The sequence below is a fragment of the Triturus cristatus genome, chromosome 1_1 (genome assembly GCF_964204655.1).
Source record: "Triturus cristatus chromosome 1_1, aTriCri1.1, whole genome shotgun sequence".
In the NCBI taxonomy this organism is placed as follows: domain Eukaryota; kingdom Metazoa; phylum Chordata; class Amphibia; order Caudata; family Salamandridae; genus Triturus; species Triturus cristatus.
The window spans coordinates 64051557-64066756 of NC_140579.1; the positions used below are offsets into that span (position 1 = coordinate 64051557).

Below are 15200 nucleotides of genomic sequence, written 5' to 3' on the forward strand. Positions count from 1 at the left end.
CTGAATCACGAAAAACCAGCCCACGGAACACTCGTGGGCTGGAATCTTCCGTGGAAATACTGATTGGGGTCAGGACTACACATAGCGCAAAGCACAGCCTCAGGGATCGTCAAAAAGCATATGCTGCTTAAAAAGTACGCGGTGCACAGGGGTTCGGGTTGCACGGTCCCCACGAGGGATATGGGCCTCAGAATTGCTGAGAGCGCAGATCAACCTCAGGAACCCACCTCCTGTGTTGCAGAAATCTCAGGAGCTCGGGAGATGCAAACCGGTCAGATGCGTTAAAGGTGCCTGCCTTGCAGGGGAGTAACTCCTTTACTCCAAGGGAGATTCTTCAGTAGTCCAGCGTAGTGTAGATCGTCGAATCCAATCTGGAGTGTACCTAAAGTACATGCACAACCAATTTAGGGAGAAAGCAGATAAACTGGGGTCCTGATTAGCAGGATCCCAGTCAGACTAGTTAAAAACCAGCAAAACACCAGAAAAAAAGTGGGGGTAACCATGCAGTCAGATTCCACCTTCCTACAAGTACCAAACAAGTACGGTCTCAGCTTCTTCAGGGACCAAACCACAGCAAAGGCCTCCCTCTAAATGGCACTCCAACACTGCTCCCTAGGGAGAAGCCTTCTGCTTATAATAGCAACAGGTTGGTCTTGGCCTTCATCATTGGTCTGGGATAGGAATGCTCCTATCCCCAGCTCAGAGGCATCAGTCTGCACTATGAACTGCTTGGTATAGTCTGGATCTTAGAGAAATGGTGTTGAGCACATTGCCTCTTCCAGGGTATCAAAATCCTTTTGGCAACTAACTGTCCAGTTAACCTTTTTGGGCATCTTCTTGGAGGCGAGTTGTGTGAGGGGAGTCACAATTGACCCCTAAACCTTCACAAACCTCCTGTAGTATCTAGCCAAGCCAAGGACTGCCCTGACTTGGGTCTGGGTTGTTGGAGCTACCCAGTCCAGTATGGCCTGGATCTTGGGCTGTAAGAGTTGCACTTGGCCTCCACCAACAAGGTGGCCAACGTATACCACCGTTTTGTTCTTTCTGGCATTTGGATGCCCTGATAGTTAGGCCTAAGTTTGCAGGGCTTCTAAAACATTCACCAGGTGGATCACGTGATCCTGCCAGGTGGAGCTAAAGACCGCAATTTCATCTAGTTATGCTGCACTAAAGGACTCTAATCCAGCAAGGACTTGATTCACCAACCTTTGGAAGAGGCATTCTTTAAACCAAAAGGCATAACAGTGAACTGATAATGCCCATCAGGTGTGGAGAAAGCTGTTTTTCTCTTTTGCTCCTGGTGCCATGCCAATCTGCCAGTACCCTGCAGTTAAGTCAAAGGTACTTCGAAATTTGGCTGTACCTAACTTATCTAGCAATTCATCAGCTCTTAGCATAGGGTGAGAATCTGTCTTGGTGACACGAGTTGAGCCCTCTATAGTCCACACAGAACCTCATTTCTCTTTCCACCCTGTGGATGAGGTTTGGGGACTAGAACCAGAGTGGAAGGCCCAGGGGCTCGCCCAACCCTCTTCTACAAGACAGAGTGGTCCCCTAACAGAATGGCCAAACAGATGTCCCAAGTGGGAAAAACCTACTCCCTTCTGGGGCACCTCTCTGTAGGCGAAAAGCAAGCATGGTAAAAGGACATCCCATCTCCCTTAGAGCTTTTCACGAAGACCCATAATCAGGCTTTTCAATATCTTTTTTAACCTTTCAATGACCATTGGTTTGTGGGTGATAGGGTGTAGTAAACTTGTACTGCACTCCTGTGAGAAAGTGCCCTCTTTCTTGCATGGTATGCCCCCACTTTTTGCTGAATAACTGATGTACTTTGACTGAGTGTGCCCTGGGCTCCTGCCAATCAGGTACCCAGGGCCTGTGTTCCTTCCCTAAAACTCCATTGAAGCCTAAACCCAATTGGCATCTCTGGCCACATTCAGCCCCTGGTAAATGGCACCATAGGTACCCAGGGCACTGTGATCAGAGAAGGCCCCAAAGGGCTGCAGCACTTATTGTGCCACCCTTAGAGGCCTTGTACCCTGGCACACACACACAGCCTTTGCAGGCTGAGTGCAGAACAAAGTGAACAGTCGACAAACCACTGCCCTGGCATACATCAGTCACCCCTCTAGCTGAGTGCCCTATGCCAGTGGTGAGGGTACAGGTGCATGAGCCCTATACCCCTGCAGCCCCCAGGTCCATTCCTGGGCACTGTAAGTACAGTGCTGCCATTAAGAGTATATGGTGCTGCGTGTTTGTCATTACAAACTCCACAGCACCATAATGGCTACATTGAAGACTGGGAAGTCTGGTATCAAACTTCTTAGCACATTAAACCCACACTGATGCCAGTGTGGGATTTAATGTAAAATGCACCACAGAGGGCATCTTAGAGATGCCCCCTGAAACTCGAACAACCTCCAGTGACCTGACTGAGTGTCTGCCACCACCAGACATGTTTCTGGACCCCTGGGTCGAGAGCTTGCTGCTCTGAGGCCTGAAACAATGCACATCCTGGGACGAGGTGCCAAGCCTCTTCCCCCAGGATGGGCAGGGTTCACGAAGAAGAAGCTTCAAAGGCTTGCCGCCTTTGTGAGCCTCTCCAGACCATTTGCTGCTTTCAGCAACTGGTCCCCACTGGTTCTACCCTCCACTTTGGGAGGGAGAACCGGCGGAAAAAACAAGTGAGGTAGAGAAGTGTGCCCAACTCTGTCAACTCCACCCCTAGGGTGAGGGAGGCGAGGTGAAGCACAACCTCGAGTCCCCGCCACCTTCAGGATGGGGTGACCCAGCCAACCAGGGACAGGCGTCTGCCCCCCTCCCGCTGGACAGTGGCAGAATAGGGGGTGTACCCACCCCAGGGAAGGGACCCATTAGTCTCTGCTTTTTACCTAATTGTAACACCCCTAAATTTAGCATTTAGGGGCACCCTGAACCTTCCTTCCTCAGATCCAGCAACCACAAGAAAAAGGAGAAGAAGTAGGATGAGAAGCCGTGCAGAGCTAACAAGAGGACGACGCCCACTGACTTGGCCCCAGCCCTGTCTCCCCTCGAACCTGCTCCTGTAAAACCCTGGCGTGTCCAGCAGACAGCAACCTCAAAAACACCGGAGGACTCTGCCTGCTTTCACTTTCCAAGCTGTTTCTCCCGTGAACAACGGACGTGTTTGAACTGCAGCTTCTGGTGCCAGCCAGGACACGCAAATCCAGCCCACTCTGCACCCGCCGAACACGGCCTGAGCTAGAGTGGAAAAATACCACGAGGAGGTAGCCCCGGCGATCCGGACCAGAGATCCGGCGACCCCTGACCTGCCTCAAGCCTCCCGATGACGCCTGCAGCCTCAATCCAGAGCCCCCCCCCTACCACGACCAGAACGGGTAAGAAAATCCGACATCCCAAGGCACCCCTGCACCTGACGCCCCTCGGCCTTGTGTGCTCAATCCAGCGATGCCTAACCAATCCTCAACATCCTAACTTACCCCTTGAAGTGGTGGTCATTCCTGGAAGATCCTTGTTCCCGAGTCTGCAGTGTTTCTTTGTCCCGGAGAATCTCCATTGAAATCAACAGGGCACCCGACCTCAAAACAGCACCCTGCACCCGGCTGCCTTAGTGCCGCTGAGGGTGCCCCTTTGGTGCTAACTTGGTCTCCAACGTGCCCTGAGCTTAACCCTAGGAGCTTTGCTCCCCCAATCCTGTGGCCTGATTGCCAGCAGCCACCAAACGGAGTCCCCCTATCCTCCATAGGATAACATTGAGCCTCAACACTCCGCACGCGGCCGCCCGAGTGCCACTGAGGGTGCAACAACAGTGCATCACTGACCCTGGGAGACCCCCGAGTCTAACACCAGGACCCTAACTCCAAAGACCGATTACCAACCTGGAAACCGATAACCTCTTTTTCCTCATAGAATAACATTGACACTTTTTCTCCCAAAAAGTTTTTAAGTGTCGACTTTTGAAAATTACAAATATTCCTTAAAAACCAGATGAATAACCAAAACGCATTTTCTCAACTGTTTTCAGGAAATGTCCCAGTGCTGAATCTTGGGATGCAGCACTGAGTAAGAAAAAGTATCGTTAACATAACTTATATGCTAAGTGAATTTCCTCCCATAGGATAACATTGGTGATTCTATGTGAAAAAGTTTCTAAGTGTCAACTTTTGAAATGCAATAATATTCTTTAACAAGCATTGGCATAGCCAATAGGTCTCGCCTTTAGGACATTATAAGTGTTTAGCCATGCAACAGTTGATGTTGCACCAAGGATATTGTGCTGCATAATTAAATATTTATAAGGTCCCAAAGGTGAAATCTATTGGCTATGCCAATGCTGGTTTCTTTATGGGACCCATTTTCTTGCTTTATTTGCTATGCTATGTGCACATCACTGTAAAATTTCAATAAGTAAATGTAAAAAGCTGGACAACTTTACCTTCTCCTAGTAAACAAGGCAAATAATGAGGGGAAACAATTGCATTTCTGGTGCTAGATCACCATGGTGTGGGTAGATAATGAGAGATGGAGTGATGACCAAGGACAGGGCACTGATGTCAAGCTGCATATCATTGCAAAGTTAAAAAAGTTTAAGAGACAAGCCTCAAGGATTTAAAGAGGTATTTTAAGACAGTGCAGTGTTTATTTAGAATATACTTTCATAACACTTCTGATCACTGAACACCATCCTGACCTACTGCCTAATATAGAAATTCAATAGGTGTATGCAAGGGTTAAGAACCTTAAACACCATCACTGAAGTACTCTAGTCCTGCCCTGTGAGGCAGCAGAATTAAAGTCACAAGAGCTGCAGTGAAAAAGGTTTACCACTGCAGTAGGAGCACCCAAATGCCAATGTTATCCCCCTGCTCTTGAGAGAGAGTAAGAGAGAGTGAGGAAGAGAAAGTAGATACATGTAAATAGTGAAAAAGAAAGCGAAAGGAGAGGAAAAGATAAAGAAACAGACAGAAGGGACAGAATGACAACTGAGAAAGAACGGAAAGAAGAAAGAAGCAGAAAAAAAGAGAAAGAAAAACAAAAAAGTTTTTTTTAAAAGGTGTAGAAGAAAGAGGGTCAAGAGGAAGAAAAAAAATAAAGGAATTGATAAAGGGTGAGAGAACAGAAAAGGGTACTACAAAAAAGGAAATAAATAATTGGAAAGGAGAATGGAGGGGGAGAAAGGCAAAATAAATGAGTTAAGAAAAAAAAGAAAAAACCAGAAGAGACTAGAAAATGAAGCAAAGTAGAGGAAGGACAGTACAGAAGGCAGAAGATTAACGCAGCAGCAATGAAAGAGGAAGGACGGAAAGCAGGAAAGAGGTGGGGAAATTGAAATGGAGAAAAGTAGAGAAAAATAGACATGGCAGAAAAAATGGAAAAGGAGAAGGAAGCATTATTGAAAGAAAGATGGAAATGAGAGAAAACGAAAGAAAGGGAAAGAACAAAGGAAAAGAAATAACGATAAAGGAAAGGATAGAAAAATTAGGAAAATGAGAAAACTAGGGAAAGAAATGAGAAAATACTGACACTGTACCAATAGAGTAATAGCAAAAATGAAAGATGAACCTAGATAGGAAGATGAAATAGAAAGAAGTAAAATAAAATAGTAAAGGAAAGGATTAGAGAATGAACGACATGGGATGAAAGAAGGAAGGAACAAGCCTGGAAGTGGTATGCGCGCGTGAGAGAGAGAGGGCGGGGGGCGGGGAGGGGAGCAGGAGGTGAGCCCGTGCGTGCGCAGTCTGCCACTACTAACTATCCCTGTAAAACGGACTAGCTAGCACCAGCAAACTAGTTTTGTGCAATGCTTTCTAGTTAAGTCAGAGAGTAGAAAGCATTGCACAAAACTAGTTTGCTGGTGCTAGCTAGTCCGTTTTACAGGGATAGTTAGTAGTGGCCACCATATGCTGCCTCCTATGCACCCTATTGATCAAAAAAAGCGGGCCAATGCGTGGATGTGCAACTGCCATGCCGTGAAGCATGAAGGCGTGGCAAAGTTCGTGCTTACATTCTCCGACCAGTAAAAAAAAAAAGTGACATGATGTGGAGCCACGGTCAGCTGCCAATTAGGTCAAGGGAGCCACAGGTCAAAAAAGTTTGGGAACCACTGCTGCGATGTGTTGCAAACTGCTTACTTAAAACTGTAATGAAAACCAGTACAAGTTACACTGCAATTTTGAACCGTGTTTATACAAGTAATTTACTACTGAAAAGTATTTTTTATGCTTACCTGTACTCGGCGAGCTTGGTTCAAGAAATAAAACAGTATATTTTTTTATACAAAACCATTGGCCTAGAGTTCAGTTCTTGAGTGTGTGAATTAATTTGCTGACTGAGTGTGTACCTCAAATGCTTAATACTGTCCTCTGATACTGACTTACTGCTCGACCAAGCTACCACTTTAGAGAGTAAGGTTCTATCTAACTTTAACCTCTGCCTACCTCTGGAGACCCTTGGACTTTATACACACTGTACCCCACTTTGGTGCAGTATATATAGAGCCAGTTTCTTACAGGGATTTGATAAGGCTCTGCATCTGTGTAGTGCAAGAATTTAGGTGGCAAACTTCCTTCAGTTCTTTTTCAGGCTGGCCTGCCGCAACGCGTGGAAACAGCCGAGGGGTTTCCCTGGGGGTTGCTTTCAAATGTGTCAGGGCCAACTAACAATGTGGGTGGTATTCACTTGGGGTTCGAATCTGAATGAGGTACTGACGAAGCTCAGAAAGGGTTTTTAGTTTGCTTGTTTTTGATCGTGGATCCGCGTGAGTACTTCACTTGATTTTTTTTATGTAAAATGTGAAGAATCTGGGTAATACACCAGAGTGTGTGACTGGCTACCTTGTCATATTAAATGCATGGGACAGCACGGAGAGATGTGTGGGGTTTTCCTTGCTTTTAGTCTTCGTTTTGTGTTAATGAGGCAGTTCATGGAGTCTGGTCGGGACTCCCATCGGCTTTGAAATTGCATTTGCCAGTGCATCAATAGGTGCTGGGTGTGGTTTCTTTTAGGCTTTGCAGCTGAAAGTGTAGGGCCAGCTAGAGGCAGTGGGAAGAAGTGGTCATTTCCATAGGTTTGTGTTTTACTAGTTTGGACTGTGGAAACGAAGGAAGTGGGTTTGAGGGTTCCCTTGGATTTGCAAATTCAATGCACCAGAACAGTGAGGATCATGCGGAATCCAACACTTGTTAATCGGCAGCATCTGGGTAGCTTGGTTGGGTTTAGTTCTGAGTTTTTTTTCTTTTTTAGTTTCTTGGTACAGAGTAGTTCTGAGAGATAGCACAGGTGTTTGTTTGGAAGCATTTCCCTTAGGTGCCCCTTGTCCTCGTCCCCCTCATCGCCAATAAGATGTTACCATCTTCCATACAGAACAAACATTTGCAATGCAATAGCTCTCGCATTTACGCAAGTTTAAGCTATTTGCATTGTAAATGACGATGCCTTTTATTTAAGTTTCAAAAACGAAAACAAAAATAAAAGGCATTGTTATTTGCAAAGTGAATAGCTCAAACTCTCGTAAATGCGAGACCTATTGCATTGCAAATGCTGGTTTATTCCTGAAACCGCAAACCGTGGACTGAGCTACACATTGAGCAAAAGAAGTCTACCTCGGAATCCAACTTTAAAAAACTGCTAAAAACATTTTGTCTCCGAAAGGTTCAAGCTGCTGAAGGGTACGGACTGTAGCACGGGGACGCTTCTGATGAAGCAGCCATCTGCTAAAATACATTCATGCATTCATTATTCTGTATTAGTCGAGGTATGCTTCCTGAACCATTTAAAGACAAACTCTTGTGAGGTCTGATGTTCAGAAACTTAATAGGGGGGTTGAGCAGCGCATGCATCTGTTGGGAAGTCTGCATCATGCAAAGCCTCGTGAAAGTGCAGCCTCAGAATGTTTTCTCAATCTAAAAACTGTGAAACGTCTCAGGTCATCCATTGAACTGGCCTTCTCAGACACAAGCTGTATCCAACCCTTTCTGCGCTATGTATGAACAGAAGCCACAGCCCAAAGCCAGGACATGCCGTACCTTGAGGTGGAAGTGAAGTACAATGACCATCTCTCCATCACAGGGCTGGAAAACTGCATGCTTGATGTTGTTGTATAGGATGTCCACCTTGTCACCTCGCACAGACGTGAACCGGAAACCTACAAAGATGAACAAGAAGTATTGAAACAAATGACTCCGGCACACCTTGAAAGACTTCTACAGGTATGAAAAGGCAAACTGCATCTACACAGGGCCACTAAAATCGTTATTCTGCGGTAGCAGATTTTTTGCACATAATTATCTATTTGCCACATAATCCATTATCTGCTTTATAATCTGCAGATTTTACACAAAAAATTGTTTCCAGCTCAAGCATCTAAAAACGTGTTCGTGCGCAATGGAAGACATTTCGCAAAGGCTAACTGGTCATCTTTCAGTTGCTTATTTCAGTATCTGGAAGTTAAACAGATACTAAGGAGGTGACATTTTTACCCATGCCGAGTTATCATGTGTACTCATTACAAATTAATGAAGTAATACTAGCAAAACATATGCAGCATAATTTGCATTTCTTGACGCATACATTAGCCAAAACTGCCGCATAATTTGGTGCTTCCCTGCCGTATAATTCTAGTGGCCCTAGATATAGTTTACTAAGTCATACACCATACATGCACATTTGTACAGGTTTTATCATGCCTCCTACAGTCACTAACAGACCAGAGACAAACATGGTGAAAAGACCTACATTAATCACGCAAAACAAACTTGAACAGGGCGACAGATCTCTTATTCCCAAACAAACCAGTGTTTTGTATAGGGTAAGCAGTCTGCTATAAACTCAAATACTCCAGAGACCTTTAAACAATTATATCACCTCGGTCTTAACTGTAAATTGCAATATTATCATTCCTCTGGGTGTTCAAATCTCAATGCACTCACAAATGCATTGCGGAGAAGTGTGGCTCAATGGTTAGAGCGGCAGACCCTGATGCAGAGGTCTGGCCCGGACCAGGGTTCAATTCCTGCCTCAGCGGGTCTTCGGCTCAATTTCCCCGGACCCGATAATGCTCGCCTCGGTGCCTATTCTAATCATGGGCCCCACTCTGCAACTCTGGGCAATAGCTTGCTTAATCTCCACAACGGCCCCAACAGCGCTAGGATGCCTGGCTTCACCTTGGGGGTGCCCAGGAGTGGGCACTTCACAGGGAAAGGCCAGGAAGGGTTCCACAGCGGTATGTGCACAGCGCCTGAGAGACCCTTTCGGGGGTGTGCGGAGCGCTATATAAATGCACTACATTTACATTTACAAATACACCACAGAACAAATTATATAACTAATAGAATCACCCCCCTCCCTTCCTGTATATCAAGCCTTATACGGTGGGACACCTAACCACTTACAGGACATATATGGAAATTGCTAAGCAAGAGGCCTTCATGAGCCAGAGGGAAAAAACTGCAGATTATGATAATTTAAGTCTCAACTGAGGGGCACTTAAGATTCTTGAGGGGACGATGGTAATACATGTAAGACATCTAAGAATAGATGTGTAGTAGGTGGGGTGTCACACTTTCGGCAGGAAACAAAGAGACTCGGTAAAGGTGAAACAAGATGGCTTATTGAGAGAAGAGAGAAGTACAACAGAGGACCCCAGCAACAGCTGTGATCGCGAACACACTCCGTCAATGCTCCGTGCAGGGAGTTCACCTTAGAACGTTGGCCACTGTAACATTCTAATGACTGTCACAGTGGTGCAACCCAACAGAACAACAGGAGGGTGGGTGGCAAGGGAAAGGATCCCCCTGTGGCGGAGGATACCACACATCCTCCTTCTTACACATTTGAAGTACAACATAGATAAGGTAAAGGACAAGGTTGCAGACTATTTGTCAACATAATGTTCCAAGTACTTGGGAAGGCAAATCTTCCTGCCACTTACCCTGGGAAGAGGGTTAACCAGTCTGGAACACCCCTGCTTTGGGCCCTCGCCTCTGCCCATGGTACTGCTCTCGCTCAGAGGCGTTGTTGGTGTCTACAGTGGGAGCAGTGTATTTAACTACCCTCCCCAGGTTCCATATTTTCCCTTCTTGTGTCTTAACAGCATTATTAAACAATTTTACAATCTTGGTGGGATCAGTGTACTCGGACCAGTGTGCTCTGCCCATGGGTGCTTTGATTTTCACTAGGTCTCCCACCCGGAACTCAATCTCTTTGACCGCATGCCGCCTGTTGAATCTATTTTTTCTCTAAAATGGCCTTGCGTTCTCTGTCCTGTCACTGTGATTCCTTATTGTGACCTGTCCAACCTTTATACCACTTCATCCACCCGGGAACTAACCTTGAGTTGGGTTTTCTTGCTTTCGGCAACCCGAAAGGTGTCACACTGGTGTTTTGGTGTGGTGTTAGTCTGTAGGCTTCAAGACGCTTCAAGACCTTATCTTTCCAACACAACCCACTGGCCTTCGCTAGTTGGATACCCTCCTTAATAGTCTTGTTGAAACGCTCGACCATCCCATTAGTCTCTGGGTAGTATAGAGCACACCGCTTATGTACAATACTATTGCACTCTAGAAATTCTCATTTCCTTCAAGCAGAGCTGCACCCCATTGACTGTCAACAAACTGCTTGGCAATCCTTCCCTGATGAACATTTCTAGCAAGAAATCTATGACTACCCTGGTAGTGATTTCTGCCACAAATTTCACTTCAGGCCACCTGGAGTAGAGGTCTATCAGCACCAATATGTAGGGTGTGCGATGTTCCCCTGTCAGAGGACCTACAATGTCCAAAGCCACATCCACCCATGGACTCACAGGCAGAGGCCTACAGTGTATAGGAGGTGTGTGTTACTTTAGGACCTTGTCGCTGGTAGAGCATGGCACACAATCTCTTATTCTCCTCTCGATTTCCAAGTCCATACCTGACCACCAGTAGTCCAGCCGCAACCTTTGTTTGGTTTTGGTGACTCCCATATGTCCCTCATGGGCTAGGTTGACCAGGCTCTCTCTCAACACCTCAGGGGGGACTAGCCATACAAATGAAGGGCTACTTCTGGGGCACAGTAGGCTACAAAAACAGGCTGGCAGTTGCAAAGATTTATGTGTCTAGAAAAGGAGATAATATCCTTGGTTGGCAAGCACAGAAAGATTTGGGAGTATACCTCAATCCCAACAAGAACCCCCAAATACGGATACAAAAAGTGGGTAGAACACAAGAAGGGATAGAGGAAGAATTCAAAGATGTATTCATGGACAAACTAGGATGCCTAAATCACTACGCCCACAGAATAAAACTCAGAGAGAAGTGTAAGCCTGTCTCAGCCAAGGTCAGGAATCTTCCTATTGCAATACAGGAAGACGTGAGAAATGAACTTGAGAAATTATGTGGGTTGGGGGTGATCGAACCTGTGGAGGCCACTGAGTGGTTAGCACCTATAGTTGCAGCCAAGAAGGGGGATGGATCTGTACGCCTATGTATTGATTTAAGGGCTCTGAACAAAGAAGTCATAGTTGATAAGTACCCTCTATCAAACATTACACATATGATGAGCAGGTTAGCGGGGCGAAAGTTCTCTACACTTCATCCTTCAACCTCAACTCTTCACGTATACGTTCAGTTTTACACTTCAACAGGAATTGATCATGTATCCGCTCTTCACATGCGCCCCCAAACTTGCACGTTGCTGCTAGTTTCCTTAACTCTGATACAAATTCTTCTACCGTATCCCCTTCCTTCTGCCCTCTTCCCAAAATGGTAGCGTCCATTATCGTGCTAATCTTTGGCAAGAAATGGATATCTATTTTTTTTAAGGCTGATTTCGTATTCATTCAACACTCTCACATCATTTGCATTCAACTCAGGAAGATGTTCCAATATTTCTTGCCCTTCTGCTCCTAGATAATGCAGAAGAAGTGCCACTTTCAGTTCCAACCCCAAGTTAGGTCCACAAACCACTGCATAGTTTTGAAAAACTTTTTTCCACTTGTTCCATTTTAGGACTTGCTCCCCTGGAGTGGATAGAAAATAAGGTGGAAGAGTAACATTCCGCATGCTGTCTATGGGATAATATAGATGGTTAATGGGAGTGCTGTGTGCAACACAAGTGAATCAAAGTTTGTGATGTTTCAGCTCACCACTGCACAACTTCCTACACTACAGAACTTCCACCCCCTTTATACAGGACAATCTTTTTTTGTTTAGGGAACTGAAAGAGCCACATATGGAAGAAGGAACAGTGTTTTCTAGTCTGTACAGGCGTAGAGGAAAATCAATAACAAGCATTGGCATAGCCAATAGGTCTCGCTTTTGGGGCCTTATAAGTATTTAGGTATGCAACGCAATATCCTTGGTGCAACAACATCAACCTTTGCATGGCTAAACCCTTCTAAGGTCCCAAAGGCGAGACCTATTGGCTATGCCAATGTATGTTTGGTTTTGTGGGCAAAGCCTAAAAAACTGACTCGGAGTGAGAAGCAATAGCATGAGGAGACAGGAGGAAACAAGGGGGCCATAGAAGTCCATTGTGTGGCAGTCATTCTGTGTCGGAGATTGAGATAACAAGGTGGTGGCCAAGACTGCGCCTTGCAACTTATGCAAGAAAACCTTCCACCGCAGTACAGAAAATCCTGCTCCAGCACCTTAGGGATGCATAGGCATCAGAAAGCATGGCACTCAGAGTTTAATGCTGCCAAAAGATGCCGGTACGAGGACAAGAGGGCCTCCATGTCATCTGCACCCTAGTAGGAAGCATAACTTCCTCAAGCCATTGTACCGTAATTGTTCTCCAGAGTGAGAAGAATACTCAGATCCCTGTTTTGCCACTGTGCCTTCACTTTTTACTAAACCATAAAGTTATTAGTCTAGGTGAGCCCAGTAATCGAGCTATAAAAAATCAAGTTCTCATCAGCCAAAATTGCAGAAAAAAAGAATGTGTCCAAAATGGAATTCTTTTTTTTTTTTTAGATAGGTTTGACAAAAAAAAACGGTAAAATCTTCAACAAAAAAGCAGAAAAAAGTTTCTTTTGAGAACCGCTTTTACTCGTTCAAAATTATTTTTTTTTAAATGTTGTTTGTCATGCCTGTTTTTATTGGAAAAAAATATTTCAGTCCGCTGTAAAGATCTACATCAGACGTTAAAGACTTGCTGCAGTGTTCCAACTCTGAGCGAGAGGCAAGGGCCTATAATAAGGGATGTGATTTTTCTATTACTTTTCTCATCTGAGTGTTGTTGGTTACTAAATACACAGGAAATGTACTTACAAATGCATTAATTATCTTTCTGTATCAGTTTCTGAACAAGGTCCTATATTAACTGTAAACAGCTAATTTATTCCACACTAAAACAATATACAAGCAATTCTTTCCCAAGTCAAAGGTTAAACTCCGTTGCAGTGAAATGTCCTTTGAAGTGAAATTTATAAGCCCTCTTAAAGAGCTTATCCTGAATATTATAAGGCAATTATGGTAACGGGCAGCTACCTAAAAATGTATTATGTTTCTGAACAACCAATTTATTCATTATATATCTGATCAACTGATCATAAATATTGCACAGGACAGCAAAGCTGGCGAAAAGAATCACAAACAGATTTTTGTGAAATATCTGTATTTAATATTTATTCACCGAAAGTCACAGATACAGCACTTGTTCACGAGAGGAACAGCACAGAAAACGCCAGATGAGAAACCACCCGACATATCAAAAACCACTCAGGCTGACCAGGCATGGCATTAAATCTCGCCAGCATCCCTGGAACCTATAGACAAAAGCCTGGCCTTCGACGAACAAAGTGGGCTTGGGGTTGAGTTGGGAAGAAAAACGATAGTGAACACTGACAAGTTAGATATATAAATATCACTTCTGCGTCTTAGATTATGTCAATTGAAACAAAAATGGATAAGCGGAACTACCTGATAACAAGAGCACAGACGTGTGCGGCAGAAAGAACACAGTATTGTAGCTGCAGCCCGATCGCTGAAAAACTACCTGACATCATGAACAAGGAGTAGTTTCTTACCTGTAACTCCAGTTCTGTAGTAGGGGTATCTCTGTTATAGTCACAATCTATGAATAATCCCCGCCCATGTGCGGGGACCCCGGAGCAATCAAAAATATCTCTTAAGCTGTCCCGCATTTGCAAACCTGCAAAGACACTTAAGAGACAGACAAAATAATACAGCCTAATCACACCAAGGCTGCACTGGCCAGCACTTCCTCTGAAGTGAACACAACAGCCAAAATAAAGTTGAAATGTCATTTTTATTCACATTTGACATGTTCCTTTATTATCACACACTCCCTTCACCAAAATCCCTTTAAACAATAGAGAGGAAGGGGTGGACAGACAAGCCCTATAGGCTGTCATTATGGGTCTGCTAAAGGGATACCGTGCCTTTAAGAAACTCTCCAGAGACCCCCGGTATCCCAGGATGCACAGCCAACACAAATTACTTTCAGTTCTTTTTGAAGGTGTATAACCACAGGCCTGATACTGTCAGGTTACTCCACCGGGGAGGAGGGAGGGTCGCTTATGACTATAACAGAGATACCCCTACTACAGAACTGGAGTTACAGGTAAGAAACTACTCCTTCTGTAGTAGGGGATCTCTGTGTATAGTCATAATCTATGAATAGAATGGCAAGCCCATCCCAACCAACAAGAAGCGGTAGAGTAAGTCCAACCACCAACAAATCACTGTGCAAACAAATTCCTCAACGAAGCCTGTCCAACCTGCGCATCTGCCCTAGCATCAGAATCCAGGCAGTAATGCTTTGTAAACGTATGGACTGACTTCCAGGTGGCAGCCTTACAAATGTCCGCAATGGGAACATTCCTAAGCAAAGCGGTAGTAGCCGCCTTGCCTCTAGTCGAATGTGCCGTAGGCTTACCCCCCAATGTTTTATTAGCTCTTTGGTAACAAAGCTGGATACAGGAAACAATCCATCTGGAAATGGACTGCTTTGAGGTAGCTAAACCAGTTCTTACCGAACCATAATTAACAAACAGTTGATCCGACCTGCGGATATCTTTTGTCTTATCCAGGTAGAATTTCAACACCCTACGTACATCAAGTGAATGCAGAGACCTCTCCGCCGGAGAGGAAGGATGCTGAAAAAACGTAGGCAAAGTTATCATCTGATTCACATGGAAATCTGAGATTACCTTAGGCAAAAATTTAGGATGGGTACGCATCACTACTTTAGAAGCA

General features: G+C 44.9%; 1 protein-coding gene across 1 annotated transcript in view; it reads right to left on the reverse strand.

The window, feature by feature from the left end:
- LOC146869416 (FACT complex subunit SPT16-like) overlaps positions 1-15200 on the reverse strand; it is a 276041-nt gene that overhangs the window by 104739 nt on the left and 156102 nt on the right. Inside the window, exon 11 of the mRNA XM_085599793.1 lies at positions 8028-8146. Within this exon, the coding sequence (XP_085455919.1) occupies positions 8028-8146 (119 nt within the window). The remainder of the gene's footprint in view (positions 1-8027; positions 8147-15200) is intronic.